The sequence below is a fragment of the Anopheles ziemanni genome, chromosome 3 (genome assembly GCF_943734765.1).
Source record: "Anopheles ziemanni chromosome 3, idAnoZiCoDA_A2_x.2, whole genome shotgun sequence".
NCBI classification, from domain to species: Eukaryota; Metazoa; Arthropoda; class Insecta; order Diptera; family Culicidae; genus Anopheles; species Anopheles ziemanni.
Genome location: NC_080706.1, coordinates 43,684,954 through 43,711,752, shown reverse-complemented (window position 1 = coordinate 43,711,752; position 26,799 = coordinate 43,684,954). Strand labels below are relative to the sequence as shown.

At 44.7% G+C, this 26,799-nt stretch overlaps 2 protein-coding genes across 2 annotated transcripts in view; one reads left to right on the top strand and one right to left on the bottom strand.

Annotated features, from left to right (window-relative positions):
* Positions 1-270: 270 nt before the first annotated feature.
* On the top strand, positions 271-8,310 carry LOC131284816 (uncharacterized). The gene is made up of 2 exons (XM_058313676.1): positions 271-743; positions 5,762-8,310. Exons 1-2 carry the CDS (start codon positions 557-559, stop codon positions 8,308-8,310), a joined length of 2,736 nt encoding a protein of 911 aa, XP_058169659.1. The 5' UTR covers positions 271-556.
* Positions 8,311-15,839: 7,529 nt separating this feature from the next.
* LOC131286133 (flotillin-2) overlaps positions 15,840-26,799 on the bottom strand; it is a 190,045-nt gene continuing 179,085 nt past the window's right edge. Inside the window, exons 3-6 of the mRNA XM_058315023.1 lie at positions 22,895-23,003; positions 16,814-17,166; positions 16,346-16,744; positions 15,840-16,092 (exon numbers count right to left, since the gene is read on the bottom strand). Of these exons, the coding sequence (XP_058171006.1) occupies positions 15,913-16,092; positions 16,346-16,744; positions 16,814-17,166; positions 22,895-23,003 (1,041 nt within the window). The 3' untranslated portion in view covers positions 15,840-15,912. The remainder of the gene's footprint in view (positions 16,093-16,345; positions 16,745-16,813; positions 17,167-22,894; positions 23,004-26,799) is intronic.

Sequence of the window (26,799 nt, the reverse complement as noted above, 5' to 3'; positions counted from 1 at the left end):
GCGGCACCGATGCCTTGAGGGTGACATGTTTGGCTTCTGTTTTTTTTTGTACACGACTCCTTTTTTTAACGGGAGGCTTCCTTGAACTTACGTCGAGAGTTGGTTGTTAGCACAATTTCACCGGAACAACACGTGCTGTCGGTGTGTTTTTCTTTATTCAAAGAAATCCGCATGTGTAACCCTCAACTCACCAGGATTCTTTTTTCTTTCCGCTTATTTTTCCAGTGAAAACATTAGCTGCTCCACCGGCAAAAAGGAGCTCGGGGGAAAGGAAGTTCCCACACCGCCGCCTCGTGGACATCCTGTGGTGTGGTCGAGCCGGCACCGGATGGAATCATCGTCCGCAGCGTGGCAACTGGTGCTGCACCGAACCCGGCAACGAACAGCGGTTGAAACATTGTGCGCCCCCCAACGGCCGGTCGGTGGGCGTCACGGGAGGAACCTCACATGCCGCACGGACGCCACTCGTCAGTAGTAGCTCCCATCAACCTCAGTGAATCGTCCGCCCTGCGTTCCGACGGCTGCCATTAGGCCATCTTCCCGCAGCAGCAACGTAATGGGTGAAGAAAGCCTCGAACGTAGCGATGCGGGTGGGAAGGTCCTGCAGCCGCACGTGGCCGACTACAGTCCGGTACGGACGCATCATCAGCCCGAGCAGGAGCCGGATGAAGGGCTGCAGCAGCAGGCTCCGGAGGGTGGCAATCAGCAAAATGAAATCGGAAGCCTTGGGCTGAAAACTGTTGGTAAGTTGGCATGGACACTTACGTCGATCTGCATTCTTGAGTTTATTTTAGTTTACCTATGGACCAGTCCAGTTCCCCGAACTGAATCAAGCGCCTCCCTGCCGCACGAGAAGAGTTCAAAAGTGTGTTGGCACGTGGAACCAAACCGTAACTTATTGCGTGACAATCGAACCACACCGGCAAGATACACACTACGAAAAAGACGTACACATCCCGGCGAAATTCATTTGCGTCCCATGACTCGATTAGATCTCATCGAGGTTGTTATGATGGCGTTACCAACCCGCGCTGAAGGGAACGAACGCAAATGTGTCTCCGAGTGTGCCATGCGAAATGATTAAGGTCAATTGAATTGCTGCCGGGCAGCTTGAGAAACGGCGTAGCAGCGCGCTAAAGATGCTGGCCCGGCCCTAACGAGACACACGCACCCTGTCTTGTGACGCATGGCGTTGGTGGTGGGCAACTGCTTTTCCCGAAGCAGCAGCTCTTATCGAATGTTCCAGGAAACACTGACCACGGGTACGCGTTATTGGAGCAGAGTAGCGATTGTTGATTGTAGTGATGAGCAATTCCTTGGTTTTTACGCCTCCTCCCGCTTCGTGCGCCATAGTTGACGATGATTAATCTGTTTTTCGTTGGCGCGTTTTTGAAGGCCCGGTCCTTTAGGGCAGTGCGTCTAATATAATGTTAAAATTGGAGCACGTTTGATTTGTTGTTTTGACCTTTTCGTGGTCCCAGGGCGCAAATACCGCAGATGGGTATCGGTTGTTTGTTTTGTTGCAAAGTTTGTCTACGACGTGAAATTAATTCTCCTAGCAATGGCGTTATTGAAAGTTGATGACGTCTGAAGATTATGTTTTAATTCGTTGGACACTCTTTGTATTCGCCTTTTATAAGTTGGACGGCTGCGGGTTCAGGTTAGATGAAACCACGTTTTAACAGCGTAGGACGGTGCAGGTACGCGTAAAAGTGAAAGGGAAAGTTATTCACGCGCGAGCAAAGCGACAAACTAATTAGGTTAGGACAGCAACGATTGATTGCGCGGCTCCCGAAACATTTTGTGCTTACGAACGCGACCTTATTTGGTGTAAATGTTGGTCAAGGACAGTGTCTGTAGATACTGGTGTGTTGTTGTTAGTATAAAAGGTAGCAACAGTGTCCCATCCATGAGATGACTTTTACGGACAGTAACGAAAAGTTGTAAATGTCATGTAAATGGCCATAAAAGTATTCAAAGGATCCCCAGTGTGGGCCACGGGTAACCGAGCCGGTACGGCAAATGGCAAATGAAACCGGTTGAGTGGAAAAAATTGGCGCATAAACAGGACACCGTTTTGCCGAACCGAATTTGTGCCACTTTGTTGGCGCTGATGCATCGGGACGGAAGCAGCGTGTTAGGACGTGCTTCCCTATTTATAGGACGTAACCCACATTTTGGATGGCGTGAAGCGATAGGGCGTGGAAACAAAAGAAAAAAAGAAGAAGAGATTGTAATTCAGACGGATTTTGTGAGTGCTTTTCCTTCCGCCTTCACAAAGAAATCGATATTGAGTGTAATTGCGAACGAATAATGATAGTTTTGTGATGCTGTCCGGTTCATTTCGTGCTGTGGAATATCATTCATCCGCTTTTCATGTGTCCGACATCCAAGTACGCAGCGCGATCTTAGATGGCATTGAAATTTCGCCACAGCATTCATCCACCGTTGATCAATGTCTCCAACGAGATGGCTCATTGCACGCAATCGACCTGATAATCATCAGAGCGTGGCAACAGGCGGATGTGTTTGCTGTCTAATAACCAACCGGTCCCGGAGATAGTCGCCATCGGCGTAACACGCGGATGGTCGGAGATAAAATCGACGTTTACGAATCGGTCCCTTGGCGGGGGCCGCATGTCTGCTCAATTGGTCACTTGATTGACCGGGGAACAAACGTTATCAGTTGACCGTAGATACAGATGACCGAGCGGTGAAGATAGTGCTGGCCTTCAAACCGGGCTATCGTGCAATCGATAAACAAAGGGGTCTTTGCAGGGAGTCTTTTTCCTCGAGGACTTGGGATTGCCTGGTATTTGTCATTCGCATTATTTAAGGTTTGTTTAACGTTGCCCTTCTGCCTGGGACCTGTCTTATTTTGATAACAAACTAAGGGAAATGATTTTACGTATAATATTAACTCTTGGAAATTAATTTTATAATAAAATGTGACGTGCAAAACTCTTGCTTTAAAATATAGGAATGAAAACTGTCGAAAATCGAATAGAAAAATTTCTTAATCAATTATAAACAAGTAAATTTGGCTTCTTTCTTTGGTTACCTTAATCATTAGATAAGTGCCGAAGAGTCACAACGCCTCAATATATGCGAAACGCTTTTTTCTGTAAATTTTCACTTCCTTCAATGGTGCATCCTTTTGTTTGTCGAGTAGATAAACTTTTTAAAATTTAAAGTACCACCGTTAATGTCATGCCTAAATCTAGACATTTTATATATGTATTGTATGATAACTTTTCGAGTGTTTTGGATTCTTCCCGCGATCTTTGCTTTCTGCTGCATATTTTATGATTACTCGTTAGTTTTACAACCTTCAATTTTCTTCTCCTAACTCCTTCAGTATGTTTGTTTAGTTTAAAAGTACAATTCTTTTTCAATTCTCTAACTCCATGTCACACTCCATACAGTCGTGTAGAGGCCATAACACTTTCGGATAGTTGTTATTATTGCGGATTGATTGTAGTCGGCTGCGCGTATTTACGAAGCACGTTTGTGCAATTCGTTGAACTTTATTTACTTGACTTTCAGTTCGCAGGAAAGTGGCGTGATAAGAATTCCATTATGCCCCCATCAACGATGCAATAAGCTGAACGGTGAGGCGCAATTTTGTCTCCCCGAGTGACGTGATGCGGGCATGCCGTTGATAACAAGATGCCGCCTCGTGCTGGCAAGAGAGGGAGGGGAGGTGGCAAAGAAACATGAAACCATTTGCTTGCAAACACTTGGTCGTCTAAGTAGTTGCGTGTTGTGTGAACTTTGGAATCGCGTGTGGAACGTCTCACAGGCTTTGCACAGGCGTGAATCAGCTGATTGCCACTGAGCAGGGGAGGCAAGGCATCAGAAGAAATACATTTATTGATTTAGTGTGATGAAGTGCTGGAGCGTGGTTGGGGACATTATTAAATTTGAGCGATTTTTTTTAGATGAAGTATTCTACCATGGGGTAGAGATAGAAAGGATTAAGTTCATCTGAAGCTTTTTTTATCCCATGGGCTAAGGTGTCCTCATGTCTATACTTAAACCATTTCCATTTAAAGATGGAAAGAAGGAATCATTGGGAATGTAAGAGGGAAACGCCAAATGGAACGAATAAAAATAGCACCGTCTTATCTACTACCATCGTTCGCCTCTCTTTGTGCTCAGCTCTGCGTTCCCTTTTTAAAAATCCTCGTCGTCAAATTTTCTTTGGACATTCACTCGGACGTGTGCCACACTGACGATGGAAGTGATGCGTCCATCGCTTGACCGTCGGTCTATTTTGGTGATGCCGCCCCAGCCAACGATACAGGTTCACGAACGCAAGTGTCCAAAACTGGCTCACGGGTTTTCCAATTTCCAATGCGTGTACTGCTGACCATCCACGTCGCGCTGTCCATCCGTTTCCGATCGGCAGTTAAGTTTTGCACATACCGTGAATTTATTCTCCCCTCCCTGGATGACACACCATCTTCCGTCAGCCAACGGCGAAGCGCACAAGGTTAAGGTTGTCTGAGCGATTTAGTCGTCGACACGTCCGAAGGTGAACTGCACGCCTGGGAGAGGGGGGGGGGGGGGGAGGAGGACGATCACGTTCACATTTCTTTTTCGTGGTCGCAAGTATTTTTACCTCCATCTCGTTGGAAACCGCGGTCAAATTGGCGAATGTACGTCGTCGTCATCGGGCGCGATGGGAGTGTGTGCATTATTTACGTCTGACCCACAAAAGAAGTCAACGGTTTGTCGTTTGAGTTATTTTTTTTCGTGCACTCTTATTAGTAGAAAAAATGTGGTGATCCAAATCACATTTAATCCGCACATTCCAAACGGAAGATTCTGTACTGTTTGTGTTACCTAACGGTTTGCGGAGGCATCTTTGACCGACCGGACATCATCCGGGGAGGTGTCAAATCTTGGCTGGAATCTTCCAATCCATCCACTTTGTTCGGAACTTCGCGCAAACAGTCGAAGCAAAGGAAGCGGTTAACTTGTGAAGTACGCAAATGTAAACGAAACGAAGAGAGCCTTTATGTTGTTGTTTTTTTCTCCGGCGGAACCGGAACCGACTGGTTTCGCTGGCTCATGCGCACATGCTTTGTTTACGTTTTGTTGTTGATGTTGTGTGGTGTGAAAATGCACATCGAATCACTGCTGGCTGCGATGAACACTTGTTAAGAGTTTCGCACATAGCACGAGTTTGGTCTACTTATGTCGTTCTCTATTCTTCAGTTAACGTTAGTTTTATTACCTAAACGTTTACAAATTTTCCATATCAATATTTTCAAAATATATTATTAATATTATTCGCAAGAGTATTTTTTAGATTTTTGTTTGCTACAGACAAATTGTGTATTGCTTTAGAAATCCCTAAAATTGGGGAGCAAAAGACAACAAAAAGCCATGTAACACAGCAGGCACAGGTTGCCTTCAAAATTCTCCAACAAGGGGAGAGCGTTGGCTGCGGCTCTTTAGTGTTAGCAACAGGCTGCGTACACGGAAGGTTCGTGTATTGGCTATAACGTAGTTCGTTATCACGATTTGTAATTTGTTGTTGCGAATACAATTTCTAATAATTCCACCGAAGTTTAATTGTTCTATTTTGTTTCTGTTCCGTTATTAAACATGAAGAATAATCAAGCAAAATAACAAAATCTTACGGTTGCGGTTTAAAAGTATGAAGACGGTGTAGAAAATTAAAGAAAATCTCTTTATGTTATGCAACACACAAGTTTAATTCTTATACTTACTATCTCCTTTCTTCTTGTAGATCCGGCACCAGCCATCGCTACAGTGAAGGATGAAACAAACACGCTCAATAGGGTGCACCCGCCGGCCCTGGTGCTGGTGCCACAGGAAAACTCGCCCGCCCGCAACCAACCCGTAAGCGCGGCCGAAGAAAGCACACTCCCCAACGAGACGGGCGAAAGGAATGGAGGTACCGTGGCGCTGTTGCCCCGCAACGGAAGTGCGGTAAAGTTCGGTCGCAGCGTTTCGAACAGCACTTTCCAACCGAACGGCCACGGTGGAGGACCGGCGCCCGACAACAAGGAGCTCGATCCGGAGGACGGGACGAACGAGGACGACTACGAGCTGGTGCCCCCGGACGGAGGTTGGGGTTGGCTCGTGCTGGCCGGCTCGATGCTGGTCAACATCCTCGTGCCGGGCACGATCAAGAGCTTCGGCGTGCTTTTCGTCGAGTTCCTGGAAGCGTTCCAGGCGTCACCGTCGGCCGCCGCCTGGATTCCGGCCCTGTGCTACTTCCTGTACAGCTCGCTCGGTCCGCTGTCCAGCATTCTGTCGGTGAAGTACAGCTACCGCACGGTGACGATCGTCGGTGGGACGTTCGCGGCGGTCGGTATGATTATCACCTACTGGGCGACCTCGGTCAACTACCTGTACGTGAGCTACGGCGTGCTGGTCGGGACGGGCGCTGGCCTTTCCTTCCCGCCGACCGTCTACATCGTGACGTCGTACTTTGTGCGCCTGCGGGGCCTCGCGAACGGTCTGTGCATTTCGGGCAGTGCGCTCGGGTCGATCATCCTGCCGCCGGTGCTTCGCTTTCTGCTCGAAACGTACGGCTACCGGGGGGCCTGTCTCATCATGGGAGGCATCACGCTCAACGTCTGGGTAGCGGCCATCTTCTACGAGCCGGTTGAGAAGCACATGAAGCGCGTCCGGAAGCGTATCCTACCGCAGCTCGACGAAGAAAACGAACCCCTTGCCACGGTGCACCGGGGTGCCGGAGGTGGTGGAGGCGAGGACACCATCCTTGAGGAGTGCGAATCGAACGATACGGATCCGCCGGGCGCAGTGGAGGATCCGGATCTTGCCCGGCAATCATCAACGCGCCAGCTGGCGGCAGGCAGCAAGAAGCCCAAGTTTGCCATCATGGGCGACGACACGCCAACCATCTCGACGCCAACGCTCGAGCACAAATCGCCCGACATTTTCCGCTTCAATCCGAAGAACGGCCTGCTGGATGGGTTCGCCCGGAGCGTCTCGGCGGCGGCCGTCCCCGTTTCGTACGGGCGTGACAAAGAGGAGCTGCTCGGTGGTGGAGGCGGCGATGGAGGGAGCACACGCCGCCAGCGGAAGATTAGCACACCGATCAAGGAGGAACACCGGAACCTTACCTTTACGAGTCAGCTCAGCTCGACTTCGATTCCGCCGAACGACAGCTCGACCGGGCTCGGGTCGTACTTTCGGCTGAACCGGTTGAACTCGATTCGTAGCGGGCTGCATGGGCACGGCGGAGGGACATCGAACACGACGGGGGCATCCGGCCGAGCGCCAAAGCGATCACCCTCGACGAGCAGCTTCCAGTACATGAGCACGCCGTTCCACGGTAGCACACTGTCCACGCACCAACCGAAGGAGTTTGCCTCCCATCTGTCGCTGCGTTCGTTCGGGGGGAGTGTAACGCGTGGCAAGTCGAATGCCGCCGGTGGTGACGATGACCCCACGAATGCCGGCGGCACGATCGCCGACGGCACCGGCGGAGCTGATGGGAAGAAGGATGGCAAATCGAGCGGTGGCGGGGCCAGCATGGGAAAGACATTCTTCGACCTTTCGCTGCTTTCCGATCCCACCTACCTGGTGATCCTCATCTCGAACTCGACCAACGCCATCGGGTACACGAATTTCATCATCCTCCTACCGGCGTACGCCATTTCGCTCGGGTTCGACAAAAGCCTGGCTGCTTACCTGCTCTCGATCGTGTCCACGCTCGATCTGGTCGGTCGGATCGGTGGTTCCGCCCTGTCCGACACCAATCTCATCCCGAAGACGTGGTACTTCGTCGGTGGCCTGTCGATCAGCGGGCTGGCGTTGGCGCTGCTACCGACGGTGCGCGACTACACGATGGTCAGCGTGTTCTGCGGGCTGTTCGGGCTAGCGTCCGGCACGTACGTGGGCATTACGGCGGTCATTATGGCGGACATGCTCGGTACCGAGCGGCTCACCTCGTCCTACGGTATCAGCCTGTTCGTGAACGGTATCCTGCAGCTCGTTGGGCCACCGATCTGTGGCGTTATCTTCGAGCAGATGGGACGCTACCAGCCACTGTTTACGGCGCTCGGATTTATCCTACTCGGTGGTTCTGCCCTGTGGGGCTTTATGCCGTTCATTAACCGGCAGAAGCGTCGGAAGGCGGCGGCGGAGGCGGCGGCAGCTGAAATCGAAAAGGAAACACTGAACAACAAACAAGGGACAACGTTGTCCCCGGTACGAGGCAACCATGAGGACGATAATGACAACGACGACGACGACGACAATGGCGGCCCGAAAAGCACCGGAAAATCGCTCATTGCCGCCTAAATCCATTCATGACGATCGGGTCCCGTGTGGAGGAGAATTTGTTTTACTTTGTAGACGCTAGCATTTTAGTATTCAATATGACAATTCTTCGCATGGAAAGGAACCAAACCTCAAACCTTGGACGACGAAACAACCAGTTTCGTTCAGCATCCTGCCTTTTCCGTGCAGAAAGCACACGACGGACAGGATACGGTTCTTTGTGTGTATGTGTTTGTATGTGCAAAAGCTAAGAAACGCTAGTATTAAAGACCAAGCATCCAGAGACCAAGGGAAAAAGGAGGGCGAAACCAACAAACAGAAAGTGACCATAAACTAACGTAAGAGCAAGCGAGGCAGAAAAGAAGGAAAGTAGATCGCAGTAGTCGAATTTTAAGAAGAAAAACAAAAACGCGTCAACGGACCGTAAAAATACCTTACATGAATCAAAGAAGCGCGAAACCGGATGGTAGTAGGCGTTGGAGAAGCTATATGAAATAGTATTACATACGCGTGGTGGTGAATATAAGATGAAAGTGCGATTTGTGAAAGACCACCAACTCCTTGCTGAACAGTTTGAGCTAACACAACTTAATCAATTAATCTTAAGCAAAACGGTGAATACAGGCCAGATCCTGGGTTCGCCCGAAACAGCTGTACAAGGCGGAAGGTCGGCAACCGGTTGCTATGTTTATATTCTAAATTGACATTTCATTGCTTAAGGTGCCTCCTGACTGTTGCCTGGATTAAAGAGAGCTAGAATATCGATCGCAGCTTGTCCTTCTCTCTTCCTCTCTCTTTGTTTTTCCTCATCCAGGATCAGCCAAAAGTGTGCACGATTAGACAATTTTCCCGGCGAAGTAAAATAGAGTTAGTCGACGCTCAAATCAATCATACTATACTCCTTCGTGGAGAAAGGAAACGGAGAAGAGGAACACTAATAAGGATGAATCAGAAATGTGTGCATGTGTGCTTGATTGTGTGCGCGATATTGTGTGATTGAAGCCGAGCGAAAAGGGAAAAGCATTTTAAATGTTTCGTAGAACAATGTAAGAAAGTTAGGGTTTATCGTTGCTTTACCGAAGCCAAGGACGGATGTATACAGGACCGATAGAATAGCGCGAGATGCCATAGAAAAATGATATGACTTCCGCTCAATCAGTTAACGACGATGACCGACGGGGAAGACGTGTTTCTTCGTTTGTTGGACACACACTGTGGCCGTTTGAGTGCGCGGAAGGCTAGCTATAGTTAGTGCTCCGGATGCAATTGATGAACCTCTCTTCGGGAAGAACACAAGAAAATTACCAAAACTGCGGTGCGTAGCAACCGTGGGGGGTTTCTTTTTTAGGGTTAAGTGCGATATTATGTGTAGAAATGAAATATTAATATTTTTTGTCAGGCGGAACTCAAACAGGATGTAGATAAAGTACCGATACAATATATATATAGAACAAGCGATATAAATGTTCACTGACCAAATTCTTAATTTGATCCGAACCGTTACACTTATTCCGATGTTATGTTTATATAAACATAAATCGAGAATGGTAAGTTCACAAATACCCAACAGTTCTGATCAGTTTTTTTTAAATAACAAGAATAAAACAGAAAATTGTGGCAAATGGCGATCAACATCGGTTTAACTTGTATGTAAAAATTCTAATATTGACAATGGAAATCGGTCCGAAATCAAGCGAATATTGTGCGATTTCGATTGATCATACCAGGAGATCAGGATCGCCAGGAGGTAACCGAAAGTGGATCACTAATATTAGTGGTGGCCTCTTTCTGTCCCTTGGTATGCCCGACCATTCCAACGTTATCACACCGATGACATAATACTCGACGCTGATTGGTTGGATTTGCGCAGCTTCCTTTGGGGACACCAGATGGCATCTCCTATCAAACCTGCGACCCTGGTACGAACACGGCCAAAAAAGAAATATTTTGCGTCCGAGTTTTACGTGAAATGCTGATCGATTCCGATGTTTAACACCAGGAGATACGGATTGCAAGAAGGTGTCCTACATCCACACTTTTTTCTCTTTCCGGCGCCTTGGCTGAAGCGCACCTTGAAGCCTTTGGCACATTTTGAAGAATGAAATTGAACTAAATGCAATTTAAAAACACCTTTTAAATCGGGAACAACAAATATCGAACAATCAAACGCATCGCCATTGCAAGAATATTTACCCATGCACGCGTGTTCTTTTTTTTACATTTATTCGCTTCAGTTATACTTTATTTAAATCAGAACATCTTCATATACACTGTCCGTTATGCAGAATACAGGGTTCGCGCCACGACGCCTCCCACAACTCCGTACTGTTTTATTCTTTTTTTTTTGTTGTTGTTTATATACGCTTTCAGTTTAATGTTTTGTGAGATTTCCGTGGTTCTCTCGGGTTGAATGTTTCCTTCCATAAACGTCCGAGGTCTTACGAATAAGTTCGATTCGCATTCGTATGCTTCGTGGTTTCGGGAAGAGGTTTTCACGCGGGGCACACGTTCGTTCGTTCGTTAATTCGTTAGATTTGCTGTAGGTGTTTACTGCGAGTTTACTTAACACGTTTGCTGCTTCCACCGCGAGAAACAGCAATGTTGATTTATGTGTCGTTTTGTTTCATTATTTCAATGTTTGCTTCCTCCAGGCATGTTTTCTCTTATATATTTACTTTACTCTTTTTTTTTCTTTATAAAACAACGGCGATGTTCAACAACGATTCGTGTTGATTAATGGCTAAATCATTGCAAAGACTGGGAAAAAATACTAGAGCAGACAGGATTTTTATATATTTTCTAAACATGAGATTTCCACAAGTGGCCTTTCTTCTCGCAAACGCAAAAGTTTCGAAATGTAATCTCCAGGGGGTTCTATTTAATGATTATTCGTGCGTTTTCCCTTCGCTCTGGTGTAGGTGAAACATTAACCGTTACATGGATGAAACGACTTCCGTTATTCGCCAACGAAACCCTGTGACCTCGCATAGTACCATCTTGTGTTCCGGGTGTTGACAATTGCAGTATTGAAAAAGATAAACAAAAATGCACACACATTCATACAAACACAGCTTTGCTCTTATACATTTTAACCCCTAACCTATTGCAACATGATCGGGAGTGGTTAGGATTTCCGGTTAACCACACGATTTACAGGGGACACAAACATTCACGAAGGCATATCAGCGTTATCTCAAGTACACTCACAGTTTGTTAGGCTCCTTATTTTGTAACGCAACATCGAAAAAGAGGTTAGCCATTTCCCGAGGGAAAGCATTTCACATCGATATCGGTTCATTTTATTGTGGTGTGTGTGTGTTTTTTTAAGTTTCTCTTGAAATGTTACTATAGAAACTAGTGTTACTGGAGGTAAGAAAAATTACTTGGATGGTAAGGTGCACAACACATCGAAATGGTAAGGAGCACAGCATATTCTTGCGTAGAAATGACAAAGGACACGACTGCGGTGAGTGCTGTAGGATCGACTTTAACTAAACCGACCACAAACTCCAAACGCAACCTGTCTGTGCACATTACATTGCACCCGTTTTTGTCCACAATCAACCTGATTTGCTGCATAATGTTGGTTTCTTCTCAAAAGTGTTTGTTTGTGATACTTTCCGAGCGGCTTTAGTTTGATGTCATTCCACCTTTACCTGATGCAGTTTACTTTCACATTTTGTTATGTCAATTTGATCTGAACCTTGAATCTCTCCACGCTGGTGTGCTCTTATGTTTTATCTTCGTCTTCCTGTTGTGTAACAAAATCTGACTTCATCCCCACGCCATATGGTAACATTGTATTATTAGCTGTTTTCTTTTTTTTCTTCTGTTATGATGATACAATTAGTGGTTCCGTCGTCGGTCGGAATCTTGTCCTTGCTTTGATCGATGTTTGTCGCGAGATGATTATTGGTTGAGTGCTTATTTCCTTCCCTACTCTTATGTTCTCTCCGGTTGGTCAGTGAAACGGACTGAAGCGATGGTAACCGATTCTACACGTATTAAAAATAATTCAAATACGAGCTAGAGCGTATTAAATTGGCCCCAAAAAAAAGTAAGACAACCTAACATTAAACCAGCACGGGTGAAACGGTTTGTTTCGTTAAATGCCTCCGCACGCCTACTGAGTCCCTTTTCTAATAAAAGAGGGAGTGTCATCTAGTTCGAAAAAAAGTTCATTGCGAACGTGATCCCACAAAAACCGGTACATTTGTTTCGCGAATAAATGCTCATCTCTTTGAAACGGACAACAAGTATCGTCTAGTAGCCAAGTAAACAATTACCGTCTGCTAAGAAGAAAACTAGCATAGTTGAATCCTGTTGGCAAATTTTCGGAATTACTTTTTCTGTGATTTTGATTTGAACAGATTGCTAGTTTTCACTATGTCTTCTCTTTAGTTTTACGTTCAAGCACCTATGTTCTGCATTTCTTCCTTCGCTTCTACCATCGTTCAATTCTATACTTTTACAGCCCTACCATATGCCTACTGCCAGTGTGTTCGAAACTTTTTTTTTCCCCTTTTGTCCATTAGTAGCTCTGTTGTCCATTTTGTTTGTGGTTGTTTGGTTTTTTGTAGGATTTGGATTTTGGGGTTTTTTTTTGTACGGTTCCACCCGTTGTCCGCCTCGCGTGTTGAACGTGTTTTGCCATCGCTACCGTCAATAGTTACTTCTTATATAAGGAGTATAAAAAATATACATTTTTCTGATTTTACGTTTTGTTGTTTAACTCTCTCTCTATCCCTCGTTCTCTTTCCTGCTCGCTCTCTCTTGTTTTTAATTTCCTTTCCCTTTTTTTACGTCACGTTTCTGTTGGCTAGAGCTACACACTACGCACACGCCGTTCGTTTGTTGTCTACAGTTTTAGTTTCACTTTAGTTGTTCTCCTTTAAGGTTTGCTTCGTTCACTACTTCACTACTCTGCTTTAGCTAGGTATGTGGGTACATTTGCTCCATTTATTTGTTCGCTTGCTCCACCAGTAGCTGATCTGTCTGTTGATCTTTGTTGGGTTGAATTGTGTTGTTTTTATGTTTTACCGTTTGTTTGTTGCTTCATTCTACAAAATTCTGAGCTCGAAAAGAAAAATATTACACCTATTCCTAGTGGAGAGCTGGACGGGACGAGAGCGGGGGACCGCGTCTAAGAAGGAAAAGATACTTTGGCGCTAGTTGAAAGCTGCTCACTCAGCTGTGCCTGTCTCCACCTATCGCGATCTTTACCGCTACGTTCGGTACACTCTGTTAGAGGAGGCTTTCTACAGTTCGCTACACGCAAGCGGATACTTCTGGCTGTCTGTTTGTTTGTGTTTTGTTTTTTGGTTCAGCAAAGAAGATTTTTATGGAAGAGATGGATAGTTTGACGAGATGCTAAAGATGCTATTTTACATAGACAGAAAACGTCTGCGTGGTTCGATTCGCTTCTAGGCTCGATCGTGATGTTTGTTTGTTTGGATTTATACAGATGTACTTGTGTATGTATGTGTGTGAGTGTGTTTGGTTTGGGGATACATTTGGTATGTTTTAATGATGCATCCCGGGCTCTGCTTCTATATCGCTAATGCTATGGCATCCTTGAACTGGGAGAGACTTTCTATTACTTAATGACATCGAGTAAAGCCACGAGTTGACACACTTTAAAAGGGAAAATGAAAGCACCTGCTTTCGGAGGGCGGAGGAGTCTAAGAAATCTGTATCGTACGCGAATCGTGTTTCTTAACGCTTAACGTAACGCGGTTGAGTGTACGAGTGGTATAACGAAATCTCTCAAAGACTAGCGTGTGGGTACTAGGGAATCTTATGTCTCATGTGTATAGTTTGGATGACCAGACGAGACGGACCGATACGCGTTGGAGCTGCATCAGCCACCATGTATAAACGGGCGAGTGGCGCGGTTTTTTGACTACACTTTACACGATCGAAAAATTTTGTTTAAAAAAAAAAGAACTGTCCCCAGTAGGAACGAAAACTATTTAAGCTAATAAAGATCGTTAATACACTAGCTAAAACTTTAGCTCGCCGTTTATTTTACTATCTTCGCGGGGATAATAAACTTTGTCCTATAACATATCCGTCCTGTCTCGCCCATGTCGACGGGATGCTTTTTTTTAAATGTGTTTGCTACTTTTCTTCTTTAGGGTTTGTACGTTTTACGAACGACGACATCGTGCGGTCCCTAACGGGGGGCAGGTACCTGAACACTGTGTTACATAAATGTTTAGTTTGTTTTTTTTTCTCTCTCTTCGATTCGCCCAAAAATGTTGTCCATTTTTACCCCACATTACTTGCTTGCGAACTTAAAACAGTGCCGTGTGTTATGTTGTTCCACATTGAACTATGTTTTGCCACATTGAACTTCGCACCAGAATTAGCCAATTCGATTGTAAGAGTAAACTTTTGGTGTTGCTTTTTCCTTTCTTCTTTCTCTGCCTTGTCAAACATTTAAAAGTTCGAACGTCACGTTGAAAGTTTAAATTGAATAATGTTTGCGTCTCTTTCGCACAGGGTTTAAAGAGATGTTTGGAAATATAGGTTTATAAATGCAAAATTGTTTCGCAGCGATTTATGTTTTGCTAGTTTGCTTGTAACCGTTTGTAAGACCGTAAAAAGATGGGTATCGTTTTTTTTTTCTTTTCGCGAATAACGAGGGATGTGTGGCAAAAAGGTACAAGGAGGTGAGATAAAAGATCCAAACGAATAACATACGAGTGCACTGGGTGAACATAATACGAGAAAAATATCTGTACCTAACGAAAACTACCACCGTTTGCGCGTTTAATTACCCTGCGTTTGTGTTACGAGAAAAAAAGTGTTTGAGTTGTTTAACCATTAAAGGGTGTACTAGTCCCAAAGGTTGCAATATTTGGTTGACTTTAAACAGTTTTGCTAGTTTTTACTTTCTGCTGGTGGTCGATTTTGACCTCGTCACGATCCCGTGTCAAGTTGGACATTTTGCTAACTCATTCTGGAGGTGAAGGTGGGGTTTTTAAAACACGCAAACGTACGGTTAACAAAAGAAAATTTAACTGCCTCTCTTAAATATGGTTCGGGGAAGCATATGATTTTTAACAAAATATCGATTAAACAAGATATAACTTAAAGCTAAGCAACAAAAGTACCGTTAAATGTTCATACCCATAGCCCAAAACAAACCAGAAAGGTTAAGAAAGTAATATACGCAATAATAGAGTGAAATTAACTGAAACAAGTTACGCTAGTTGTAAATATCGTTTGAATATCCATGATCCTTATTTGTTTCGCATGCTGTCTCTTTCTTGTTTTCTTTTCATATATTCTCGTATATCGATTTGGAAACGTACTGCATTGAAGTATGGTTAGAAAAGGTAAAGCTAGAAAAGTAAACGCTTCAAATTTCTCCCGCCTATATAGTCTCAAGTTAACTGTGTATCCATATTTGTTGGGTGTGTGTGTGTTTGTGTGTTGGGGTGTATGTGTATGTTTTTCCACGTTGTCCTGGTTTGTGTAACCGATCGCTTCGGTGTGCTGTGTGCCTTCCGTCCTTCCGGAAGGCTTGTTCCAAAACAGCTTGTTCCGTCAGAAGGAGCGCGTCACGGTTCACGTTCACAAACCGGAAACTGTTACACTCTCGCGTCCGTCACTTTATTATGCCTTTGCTCCGGGGATTTTGCCGAGCACCTTCGACAGGTCGACCCCGGTCAGGGCGTTGATGGCCGGCGGCAACTGTCCGACGAGGCGCGCCACATCTCCCGTCGTCTGATCGTTTCCACCGATCAGGACAATTTCCTCCGTCTTCGCCAGCGGGGCGGCCACTTCGGCAGCGATCTACAAATGGAAAAAACATGATTAGAAACAAACCGATATGATTTAGTTCATTATATAGGGTTTGTTAAGAATATGTTTCCTTTTTTTGCTCGAAGAGTGTGTTTCATGTTGTAGTGCTCGAGTTTTGTTTCAATTAATTATACAAATTCGCGTGGAAAACCAACGAACAAAAGTGTATGTTGGAGGCACCTCGATTCTTACAGCTTGGCAAAGAAAAAACTGATGCATAAGCAAAAAAAAGGATGAATCCTACCTTCGGCAGTGATTCAAGCACGATGTTCATGATGGCCGCATCGCCGTACATCTTGTAGACATTCGCCTTCATGCGCATCCGCTCGGCTTCCGCCTTGCCGACCTGCTCGATGGCGTACGCCTCGGCGGCACCGATCTTCTTGATGCGCTCGGCCTCAGCCCGCGCCACTTCGACCGTCTGCGTGCGCTTGCCCTCCGCGATCGCCTGCACGCGGAAGCTTTCCGCCTCCGCCGGCAGCTTCACCGTCGCCGACAGCTCGCAGTCCTTGCGGTTGATCTCCTGCGTTTCGATCTCGATCTGCTTGCGACGCTCGACGATGTCGATCTGGATCTCCTCGTTACGAATTCGCTGGCGGATCTTGGCCGCCTGCAGCTCGTACGCCAGCTGTGACTCCGCTTTCTGTGAATTAGAAACGCCAAATTAGTCCCGGTACTACCACCCTCTCCCTCGAAAAGTCTCCCCGCTTACCGCCGTGTTAATCTCCTGGTCAAAGTTGGCCTTCTGCAGCTTGTACATGCGCGCGTTGTCCTCGATCTTCGTGTCGGTGGAGTACTTCACGTCCATGGCGCTCTTCTCGCACTCGGCCTCCCGGATGCCGGCGTCCCGGTTCGCCTCGGCAACGCCCGCGTCCGCGTCTCGTTTCACGCTCGCCGTCTGCGCCTTGCCGAGCGACTGCAGGTACTGCACATCGTCGTACACGTCCTTGATCGTGAAGGACAGGATCTCGATGCCCATCCGGCCGACGTCAGGGGCCGCGACCTCGCGCACCAGTGCCGCGAACTGGTCGCGGTCTTTGTACACCTCCTCGACTGTAAGAGTTCCTGTTTGCCGGAAAAGAAATTGTGAAAACGGTTAGTGTTTACGACAACATTGTTGGGATATTGAAACATACATCTCCCGTGTTCAAGCAAGATGAAGAAGATAATATTGTCACACCGATTTTGTCCATTACTTCATATTAAAAGTTTACAACGGAGATGGAAGTGTTCAAATAAAAGGGTCGAGTTCTAAACTTATTTATTTTTCTTATTCCTAACTATAGTTATGATCATTCACAGCTATTCTCCTGGTATTGCATTTTTTTTCTTTTTTATTGCGTCGTATTACCTTAGTTGTCTCATCTGTATCGCTACGACGGGATTTTGCATATTCTTCTTAAAGAATACAATGTGCTACAGTTGAATTTTGTGTAGATATCATTTGTTTCTAACACATCACCAAGTCCAATAATGCTACCAAGCGGAAAACCTGAGCTAGAAATAGCCTTTGAAACTAAATCAAGTACAACATGGATTATATAATCCATCTGACAGGATGTTGAAAAATGACTGGAGGTAATGCTAACACGGTGTGGTCTACTAGTTAGTATATGCTAATTTATGATTGAATGCTATACAGCCAACTGCATTTGTTTAAGGTATGTCTCGGACATTTGCAAACATTGTCAAATTGTAACTTCATTTGATCAAGCACGTTGTTATGCATACGTTGATGTATAGAAAAGCTCGTTGACAGATTTGTTCGATTAGCATTTTAACTTATACTATGCTTACAAGAATATATACTATATTTGATTACGATCCTGTCTTGATTGCGAAATGCATTGCGATAACTTTTCGCATCTCTTATTGTATATCCTTTATAAGAATCACTTATAGATAAGTGATAAAACAGTCAGATTAAAATAACGAAAGAATATGTGTTGAAAAATAAAGTGACAAGATAAAGTGCCCACTTTAGTTTTTGTATAGTTAGGATAAAAATAAATTATAATAAATGCATTTTTATATTTAATGTGTACCTTTGACATTCAGAACCAATTCAATGGGCTTTGGAATGTTTTACATCAGATTTTGAAGGTGTAGACGATCTAATTTTTCCAAAGTGCGTAGACACTTTATGAAAAACTCAAAATTTTGAAGTAGGCATTTTATCCTGTCGCTGTTTGTTTCAACATATTTGTATTTATTTTTTCCATAAGTGAGGCTTTTAACGGATATACAAAACAAGATACTAAAACTAATCACAATGCATTTGCTTGGATTTGAACGAAAATGTTGAGCAACAATCAAGGATCTCAAGGGTGAGATATCAGTTACGTCAATTTATGGTTAAATTATACCAACAAATTAATTTTGAAACAGGCATTGATGCTATCGTTGACTAACATGATCTAATTGTTAACTCACTCGATCGGATTAAGGCTCGCCAATTTGATAAATAACTTTGGGTTTGCTTTCCTAAAAGCTTTCCTCTTTTCTAAATTCATTCTAATCCTAGACTACATATGTTCTGAACCTGTCATTGTCAAACTTGTTCTGAGTGTGAAATAATTTGATCGAATTCAATCTGACACGATTTCATGCATACATATGTGGTTGAATTCTACCCACAAATCTAATTTTGAAACAGATTGTGCTTGATACATTCGATGCAATTAATGATCGGTAGGTTCGATTAGTAATAAAGCCACAAGAACTTTTTGCCAACTCTCAACACAAGCATACCTCAGGACCTCAGGTGGTACATTTGATTTTTTGAACATTCATTTTGAGCTCATTTCATTCATTAGAGCGCTAGTATTGAATTATAATCACAATTTTACGCTCTCCAATTAACATTCCAACATGGAAGTGCATTTGGAGTGCTTCATAGTAGAGGTTTTTTTGTTGCATTTGCTTGTCGTGTGTGTTGGTCGCATTTTCCACGTTAATAAAATAACTACCACACGACGCAACATTGACCTAAATTTATTTGAACTTGACTCATCATCACATTGTAAAAAAAACTCACAAAATTCACACGTACGCCCACGGTGGTGACACTCTAACGTGTACAAAAGGGTCCCAGCGTTAGATTCACCTCTGCCGAGAGCGAGAAAACGGTGTAATTGAGCTAAATAAATGCTGTTGCCCTTGCCAGACCTTTGCTTGTTGAGCCAATTGATGATGGAGTGAGAGACCGTCGATCCAAATATAACCATTTCGGAAAGAAAAGCAACTTAACAAAGGGAATTAAGATGTCGTCTAACACCCTTTATTTGTTAACGTTAAACTGTTCGTCCTTCGGCAGCGAAACGTGGTATGGAAATTTGAATGTGATTTTGATGGAACCGTCTCCGGCAAAAAAGGCCCCACCGTTAGTGATTTTCGTTGCTCGAGTATGTTTTTGGGGTTCGAGCGATTGATTACCTTTTGATGATACCATACGTGGCGCCAAATATCATGCCCAGCTGCAGCATGCCCATCCAAACCAGTCCCATCTGTGGCCAATCGTTAGCAGGAGTTCGTTGCCAAAGAAGACGTGACCGAGGGAAACACTTCACGTGCAATACAGGGGGGTGTTTTTAACACTGTTTGTTGTCACTCTATACTTCGTATTTGTATTTTTAATCGATGGTACAAGCACCACTTATCTTTTCCAATCCAACGGTTATAATCGCAACTGAGGGAAATAATCACACTCGTAAATAAATAAGTACGATCCACAAGAAACTAGAATTCCAGCATTACAATGTAACAAGTTCGCAATCGATAAGGCAACGTCGACTTGCAACCATCAGTTGGCTACTTTATGAACGACATGCCACAAACACACATAACGGCACTGAGAACACTGTACCCGATGCACTTTGCATACTGCACTTATGCTTAAAGCCAAGGCAAACCGACCAAGAACTCGTTCTTCACGGTCACTTCCGATTGCAGTGTGCACAACTCACTGTCGTAAAGTGAAGTAAAGCCTAGTAACTCGCTGTCGATATCCACCGGGTTGGCAGCCGACCGTGGCCGAGGATCATTTGCGAATGAAAACGTAGTAAAACGAACCTCAAGCTATATACCGACTGGAACCCGGAACCCCCGATCGGTTATTGGTATTATTGGGGCAACTGTGCAATTTCCGTGCTAAGCCAAGTTCCGCACCGCAATCACAGGTGCAATTGACGAGCAGGATTATTCGTCAAATCGCGCTGCAACCATCGCACCGCATCGCTTATCAGCGCATTGGCACAATTGTCTATGAAGTCAGTCTGCATGGCTGATAATAAATCATACAGCTGACAGTGAACTGCAGCATTCTTCGCTAGTCTTATCTCGGACAATATAAGAACCCGCGTGGCGGGTTTTGCGCGGTGTGTTGATTGCCACCCCAGCAAACCAGTCTCAGCTGGAGCTATCTTTCTTATCCGACGTCTTATCGTTGCCAAAAATAAGCTCTAACCCCCGTTTGGGTGAGACGATTCATTGCCAACGACCATTGTGGACTTTGTATGAGCTTTGGACGGGAACTAAACTACAGCAATTCAAGCAGTGGCCCTGTTCGTGATTAGAATTCTCAGAAAAATCGCGTGTTTCCCCTTTTTTGGGGGGGAAGGCCCAACATCGTTATCAATAATGTTTAAATATCAAACATTTTTAGCCGGCGATGAGAAGGAGCACAACTTTCAGTAAAAGAAAAATCGATAAAATACATTTCCGGGTACGTGGACATAAACATCATCGGATGGCCTGGGGGAGCGCATAAACAACGTGACAAGAAATTGGCATTAACAGACATCCTCCTCAAGCATGGCTTCTTGCAGAACAAGCCTATGTCAAGGAATGCTTAGAGAGTAGTACCGACTAGTTTCATAGGGAAGTAGTCAGACAGTTATTTGCCAAACAGAGGCAAAAAGTGACTGCCCTTTGTTGACCGGAGCTATAGTTTACTTTTGTCCACTATGATTGCGAAGAGTGGACGTCAATGGTCTTTTGAATATGACATGAACCGCTGCAGAGTTTGGCGTACTTGCCGAGGATGACGTCGGTAGATCGCTAATCTACGGCATGTCGTCCTCATCCACTTGGTCTTGGGTGAACGGACCGTTCGCCGGAGTGGCGAATCGGACATGTTGAGTCGATTCTCCGTTACACAACACTTGCACTTGAAGGGGTTGAATATACTTTCATTTGCGAACTGTCAACGCTGTAACGTGTTTGAATAGCTAGAAGTTTGTTATAAGGTTGGCTGCACTTTCACTATGTTTGAGAGAATCGATTGATCTGTTGGACACACAATATCGACACTTTTACCATCGATTGCAGAACGTGTGGGAACGGGTTGGAACTGCCAGTAACCGGAAGATACTTGTGCTTGTAGGAGGAAACCTCAGGCAACCTTGGGTAACGCTTGCTAGTACTCGCTTATCAATGTTTACCGCCCGACGGCGCTTGACAGACTGACGAGCAGCGACGGGTGAATGGAGCATCGAACCGAAAAGCAGCGTGAGTAGTGAGCCGGCAGAGACACCGGGTGAGATCTCGCGTTTGTGAAACGTTGATTCCACCATCGCGCGAGGACGTACAGAAAGGCGCGAATTTAACAAAGATTCCATTCTTGTACGTCACAACATAGGTCACAATATACGTCACACAACATGCCCTTCAATTTCAGGAACTCGTTCAGGTCGCATGTTTGGTGGTCCTAACGGTCGTTATACAAGACGATGTGCGCAAACCCGTAATCGAACTGGGGGAAAACACATTGTTGCATAAATAAACAACATAGAATAGGTCAACGAAAGAGCCGGTATGTCTTTTTTGTGGTCTGTATTGTAGAAAGTTACTGTGTAATACTTTGAAATTAAATTTTTCCTCTTTGAAATACTTAAACTTGACACATATTTTGTTAAACTAGTTCCTCTATGCATGATGAAATGCATGACGCAAATGAGTCAGCAGCATGCAACAGTGGCGCAGCCCTTAATCGAAACGGGGAGGCAAACCCATTCTTTCTTTTTCTCAAATTGCACACTTCTGCACATTCGGGCGGACGTGACTTTGATCCGTTTAGTCATGGCCGACGAGATGGCATTCCGCGTGTTCGGTGATCAGGCCATCGAAATCGCTTGCCGAACGAAAGCATTACTTTTGTTGATATACATATTTTCGGGTTCTTCGGTTTCCATCGCTTCTATTTATTTTACCTCATTCGTTTGCCACGTGGTAAACTGTTGGGATGGTTCTTCACTCCAAGATTTTTTTTTTCAAAATTTTTTCACTTCTCTTTTTACACTCCAAGACAAAACCACCGAAACTGGGTCCATTGACTGTGTATGAGACTGAACATGGGTAATTGGAGGACAGAAATATATTATTTTGGTCCAGCAACTGCACATATGCACGAGAGGTTCGGACAATGACGTGTGACAAAAGTGTGTCCCAAGGGATTAACATCCCATTTGTTTAATAGGACCAAAATAGAACGGATGTTGATGAATGATGACGATACATGACTTCACAAAAACAGTGATGACAAGGGAAATGTAATTCACGCCAGAGATGTACAGAAAATAAGGAAAGTAGTGTAATCAATCCAACCCAGTAATTTATTGACCAACTAAACATTTCTCCCAATACTCCTTGGCAACAGTCCTTGGCTGTCGAAGATCTAATGACCATCAATTTACCACCCGTAATGAAGTTAATCGAATCATATATCCATTTCTTCTGGCGGTGACAGCTTGCTCCGCTATTACAGAACCATCGCTGCATCGACGCCACTACTTACCGAGGATGGCTCGCAGGTGGCCCTCGAGCGTTTGCAGGATTGTCATCTTGATCTCCTTCACCGATTTGCCCAGGAATTGTTCGCTGGCGGTACCGAGCAGCTCGTCGGCCTGATGGTGAAAATAATAGACGTTCATCATCTATAAGAAAAAGAAATGAAACGAGAAAGAAAGACAAACAGTCGGGGATGAGAAACGGCTATCCGTCGCGAGGCCCGTTTGGGAGTTGAGTTTGGCTAGGCTCTTTTAGTTGATTTTGGTTTTTGGCTCAACAGTCATTCAAAGACTAAACAAAAACGAACTGTTCCGACAGAGAGTCACATCAAGTGGCTATTCGGTGTGCCGGGTCCCTAATGCAGAAGGCTTGCTGCGCTGAACACGCTCAAATGCTTGCTATTGCTTGCTGGCTTGCTGGCTTGCTTGCTTGCTTGCTTGATCTGAGGCTCCTAAGTAACGGCTAAACCGAATGATTTCAGTGCATACGAGAAAGAGGAAGGCTGTTCGAAAGTGCCGAACGTGTAAGAAAATGAAAATCTTCCTTCCGTGAATATGAACAACAAGATTTAGGTAAAAATTGCAAGACAATACGAAACCAAGATAGTCATATTCTGTAATGTTTTGTGTTTTTTAAATAATACATAAACATATTTGATTGTCTGCATCTTCTTTTTATATTTATGAGCGATACGTGAGAAATTGAACACAAAAATTGAAGAGCGAGTCATAAAATAAACCAAATTAATGTAGGTCATGGAGCAGATTTAAGATTCATCTTTTTATTGATTATTTGTTATTTCACTTTAGTGTGATGTATGCATGTTTCTATTGATTTAAAAGTTTTAAGGCATTTCTTGATTATTTCTTAAAAGAAAGAGGATACATTTTATTTTAAAAGTAATTTTCATTCCACTCAGGGTTCAAAATTTGAAGAAACTGTAAGTTGCATTTATTTTAAACTATTTTGGAAAAGAAAAAGGAGTAAAAACACGCACGCGTTGCAACCCTAACGGTTGGCAATTTTCTAGAGCTATTGAGCGATAGAAGATTGAGAAAAAATAGGGCACATGGTACAAAACGAACCATTTCAAAACAGGTAAAGATTGGAAAGAATGTCAACTATACAAAATCACACACACCGGTCAGCCAATGGAACTCACTATGGCACGCGACTGGACACACGAAATAATAAGACTAGTTAACGAAACAAAAAAAGAGATGAATCAACTAAACCGAACGTAAAACCTCAAACGGCAAGCACTCTAAAAAACGGGTTCAAGGCAGATTTAATCAAATCTTGGACCGTACTGTCGATCCCTAAACGGATGGTACACAACAACAAAAAATTCGTGGTAAAACAAATGCTGTCCTATGCGAGCATCCGAATAGTTATGGTGGGCTTTTTATTAAAATAGTTGTTCTAGCATCATCGCATCATTTCATGACCGAACGCTAGTGCAGACCGCTAATCTGGTCCGATACTATTGGCTAGCTAGCTCTAAGATGGGGTAAACTAAAGGTCTGCCGAGAGACGAAAAGAAAACCAAACGGAAATAGTGACGGATATTGGTGATGATGGCGCATTGATGGTGGCGGAAAGGCAAGCGGAAAGAGGGAGATCGGGAGTATGGAAGAGACGGGGAGGCGAGGTTAACTAGGAAGGTTGATGAATGATAACCGACTGAAGAGGGAAGCTAATTTCTTTTTCATTTCTTTTTCTTATAGAAACAATAAAATAAACATGTAGGAAAATGGAAATTAAATAAGATTGTAAAATTAATTATGACAGATAAAGAAAGAGATAAAAGGCATTAAAAAATATATAAAACTGTTAACAAAGCAAACAACGACTACTACTGCCGAGGGAGGCTAAAAAAGAGAGACAAAAGTATAAGATGAAAACAGAAGATATTAAGCAGCATATAAGTACAATCGCTACAAACTACAAAAGGCGCACTACTAGCAGAAAAGAAGACATTTGCAGAAGACTCCACAGCTTGCGGTGTGTTTCGATGCTGAAAACAATAAGCAAACTATAAATCCAGCTGCTCCAAGTTTGCGTAACAACTAGCACCGAATAAGTTTACGGGATGCTAAACGGCGGAAGCAGAATCGAACGCACTGACTGAAGAGCAGGACCAGCGCCATCAGGGCAATCATCGTGAGGAGAGTGATGTTCGCTTTCGTTAACCCAAGGCTCCGGTAGAACTCGTGCCGATAGTTGCACGCCAGCGGACCATTCCGGCTGTAGCTCATCGTGTACGGAAGCGAGCTATCGTGCAATCGCTTGTGCACCGTCCAGAGGGGAGCATAGATGGCGGTCTGGTAGAGTCGGCGGTAGTCTTCGAAGTGGCGCATCGTGTGCCCAACCACCAGCATACCCTCCGAGACGCTGTTGTTCCCGTGCTCGTAGCATCCGTACACGACGGCAAACTTGCCCGGCCGGGCGTACACCAGCTGCAGGTGGGTCTGGTGTGGAACCGGGGTGGCGGGCAAGACATCCGGTGCGACCGGAGCGACCTCGGTGCTCTCGGGACAATCGCACGCGAGCGTAATGTTGATGTAGTCCGGCGTCCAGTCCAGGTGCGCCCGCAGACAGTAGCCGTACGGTGTGTGGTTGCGAAACACGACAAACGGGTTGCCGGGCAGACGATCGGGCACGAGCTGGAAGATGGAACCGCTGAGGGAGAATCCTCTCGCCGACAGCTCGACCGATGGTAGGGATTCGCAGTGTCCGTCACGGGTGATCGCCAACAGGGAACGTCCGGCGAGAAGCAGCAGCGCAACCGGCAACATTCGAGCGGACCACATCGGAATTGGAGGTGACTACGCGTGACTATACGAGGAACTTTTACGAATGAGACACTACCCTCCAATGACCATTGACCAGGGGAAAACACTAGGGTCCGCTTCATCAGGATATGGTAGCCTTCCATTCACAAGGTAATCGACAAATTCATCAAATCGTAATTATCGAACCACTATCCAACATAAAAGCATACAGGGAAAGTAAAGGCACCAGCTAAAGCGCTACCTGGTGGAACGGCAAAGCGGCCAGATGGAGCCGAAGGGAAAACGAACGTGCGTGATAGTATCCGCATTGTGAAGGTGGAGTAGTGAGTGTTCAGCTTGCTAACGGAAAATCACATTAACGGCCAGGACAACGCTAAGAAGACGATAGCTAAACGCACATCGACACACACAGACACTTGTTGCTCTAAAAGGAAAGTTGCCAGCAAAGGTGATCGCACACACACACACACACGCACTAGTGCTAGAGTTACATCAAGATGCTAGGTAAAAGATGAACTAGGAACTTACTTTTTCGTTCTTCATCTAAAAATAAAATCAGACAGTAAATTGCTATCGGATAAAACGGAGGGTTCTTATGTCTAAACGCCTACGGAAGGATTCAAACGTGTTATTAAAGGGAAGACGGAAGCGCACGCGCCCGAGACGATCCGAATTTGGGTTACATTTTGCGCGGGGGTAGGGAATCGCAAAGGAAGGCCGCACTACGGTACTATCTAAGTAAACGCCACAATGCAACTATCACTTACTCCAATCGTCATGCAGATACAATCACGCTGTAAGACTCCCGCCGTAGGAACGAAAGTGATACAAGGAAATGATACAAAACAAAGTTCTAAGATGGCGGCGTGGGTTTGATATTAGGTTTAGTTGTTGTTGTTGTTGTTGTTGCAACTACCATTACCAGATACCAACGTCGCGTTTTTGCTTTGAATTCTTGGCAGCAGATAAATATAGGTTCATAAAAAAAGGAAACCAAAAAACCCAATCGAACTGCCTGTAGGGTGTGAAATAGGATACCATGCTAGTAAAGAAATATTAGTAATAAACTAGAATCGTTAAAGAAAAGTATAAAAAATGTGTAGAAATATCAGTAGAA

What these genes read in the sequence shown, in the direction of transcription:
- LOC131284816 (XM_058313676.1), top strand. Translation starts at nt 557, where the DNA reads ATGGGTGAAGAAAGCCTCGAACGTAGCGATGCGGGTGGGAAGGTCCTG. An exon ending in CCTTGGGCTGAAAACTGTTG is followed by an intron (nt 744 to 5,761) that starts GTAAGTTGGCAT and finishes TTCTTCTTGTAG; the next exon opens with ATCCGGCACCAGCCATCGCT.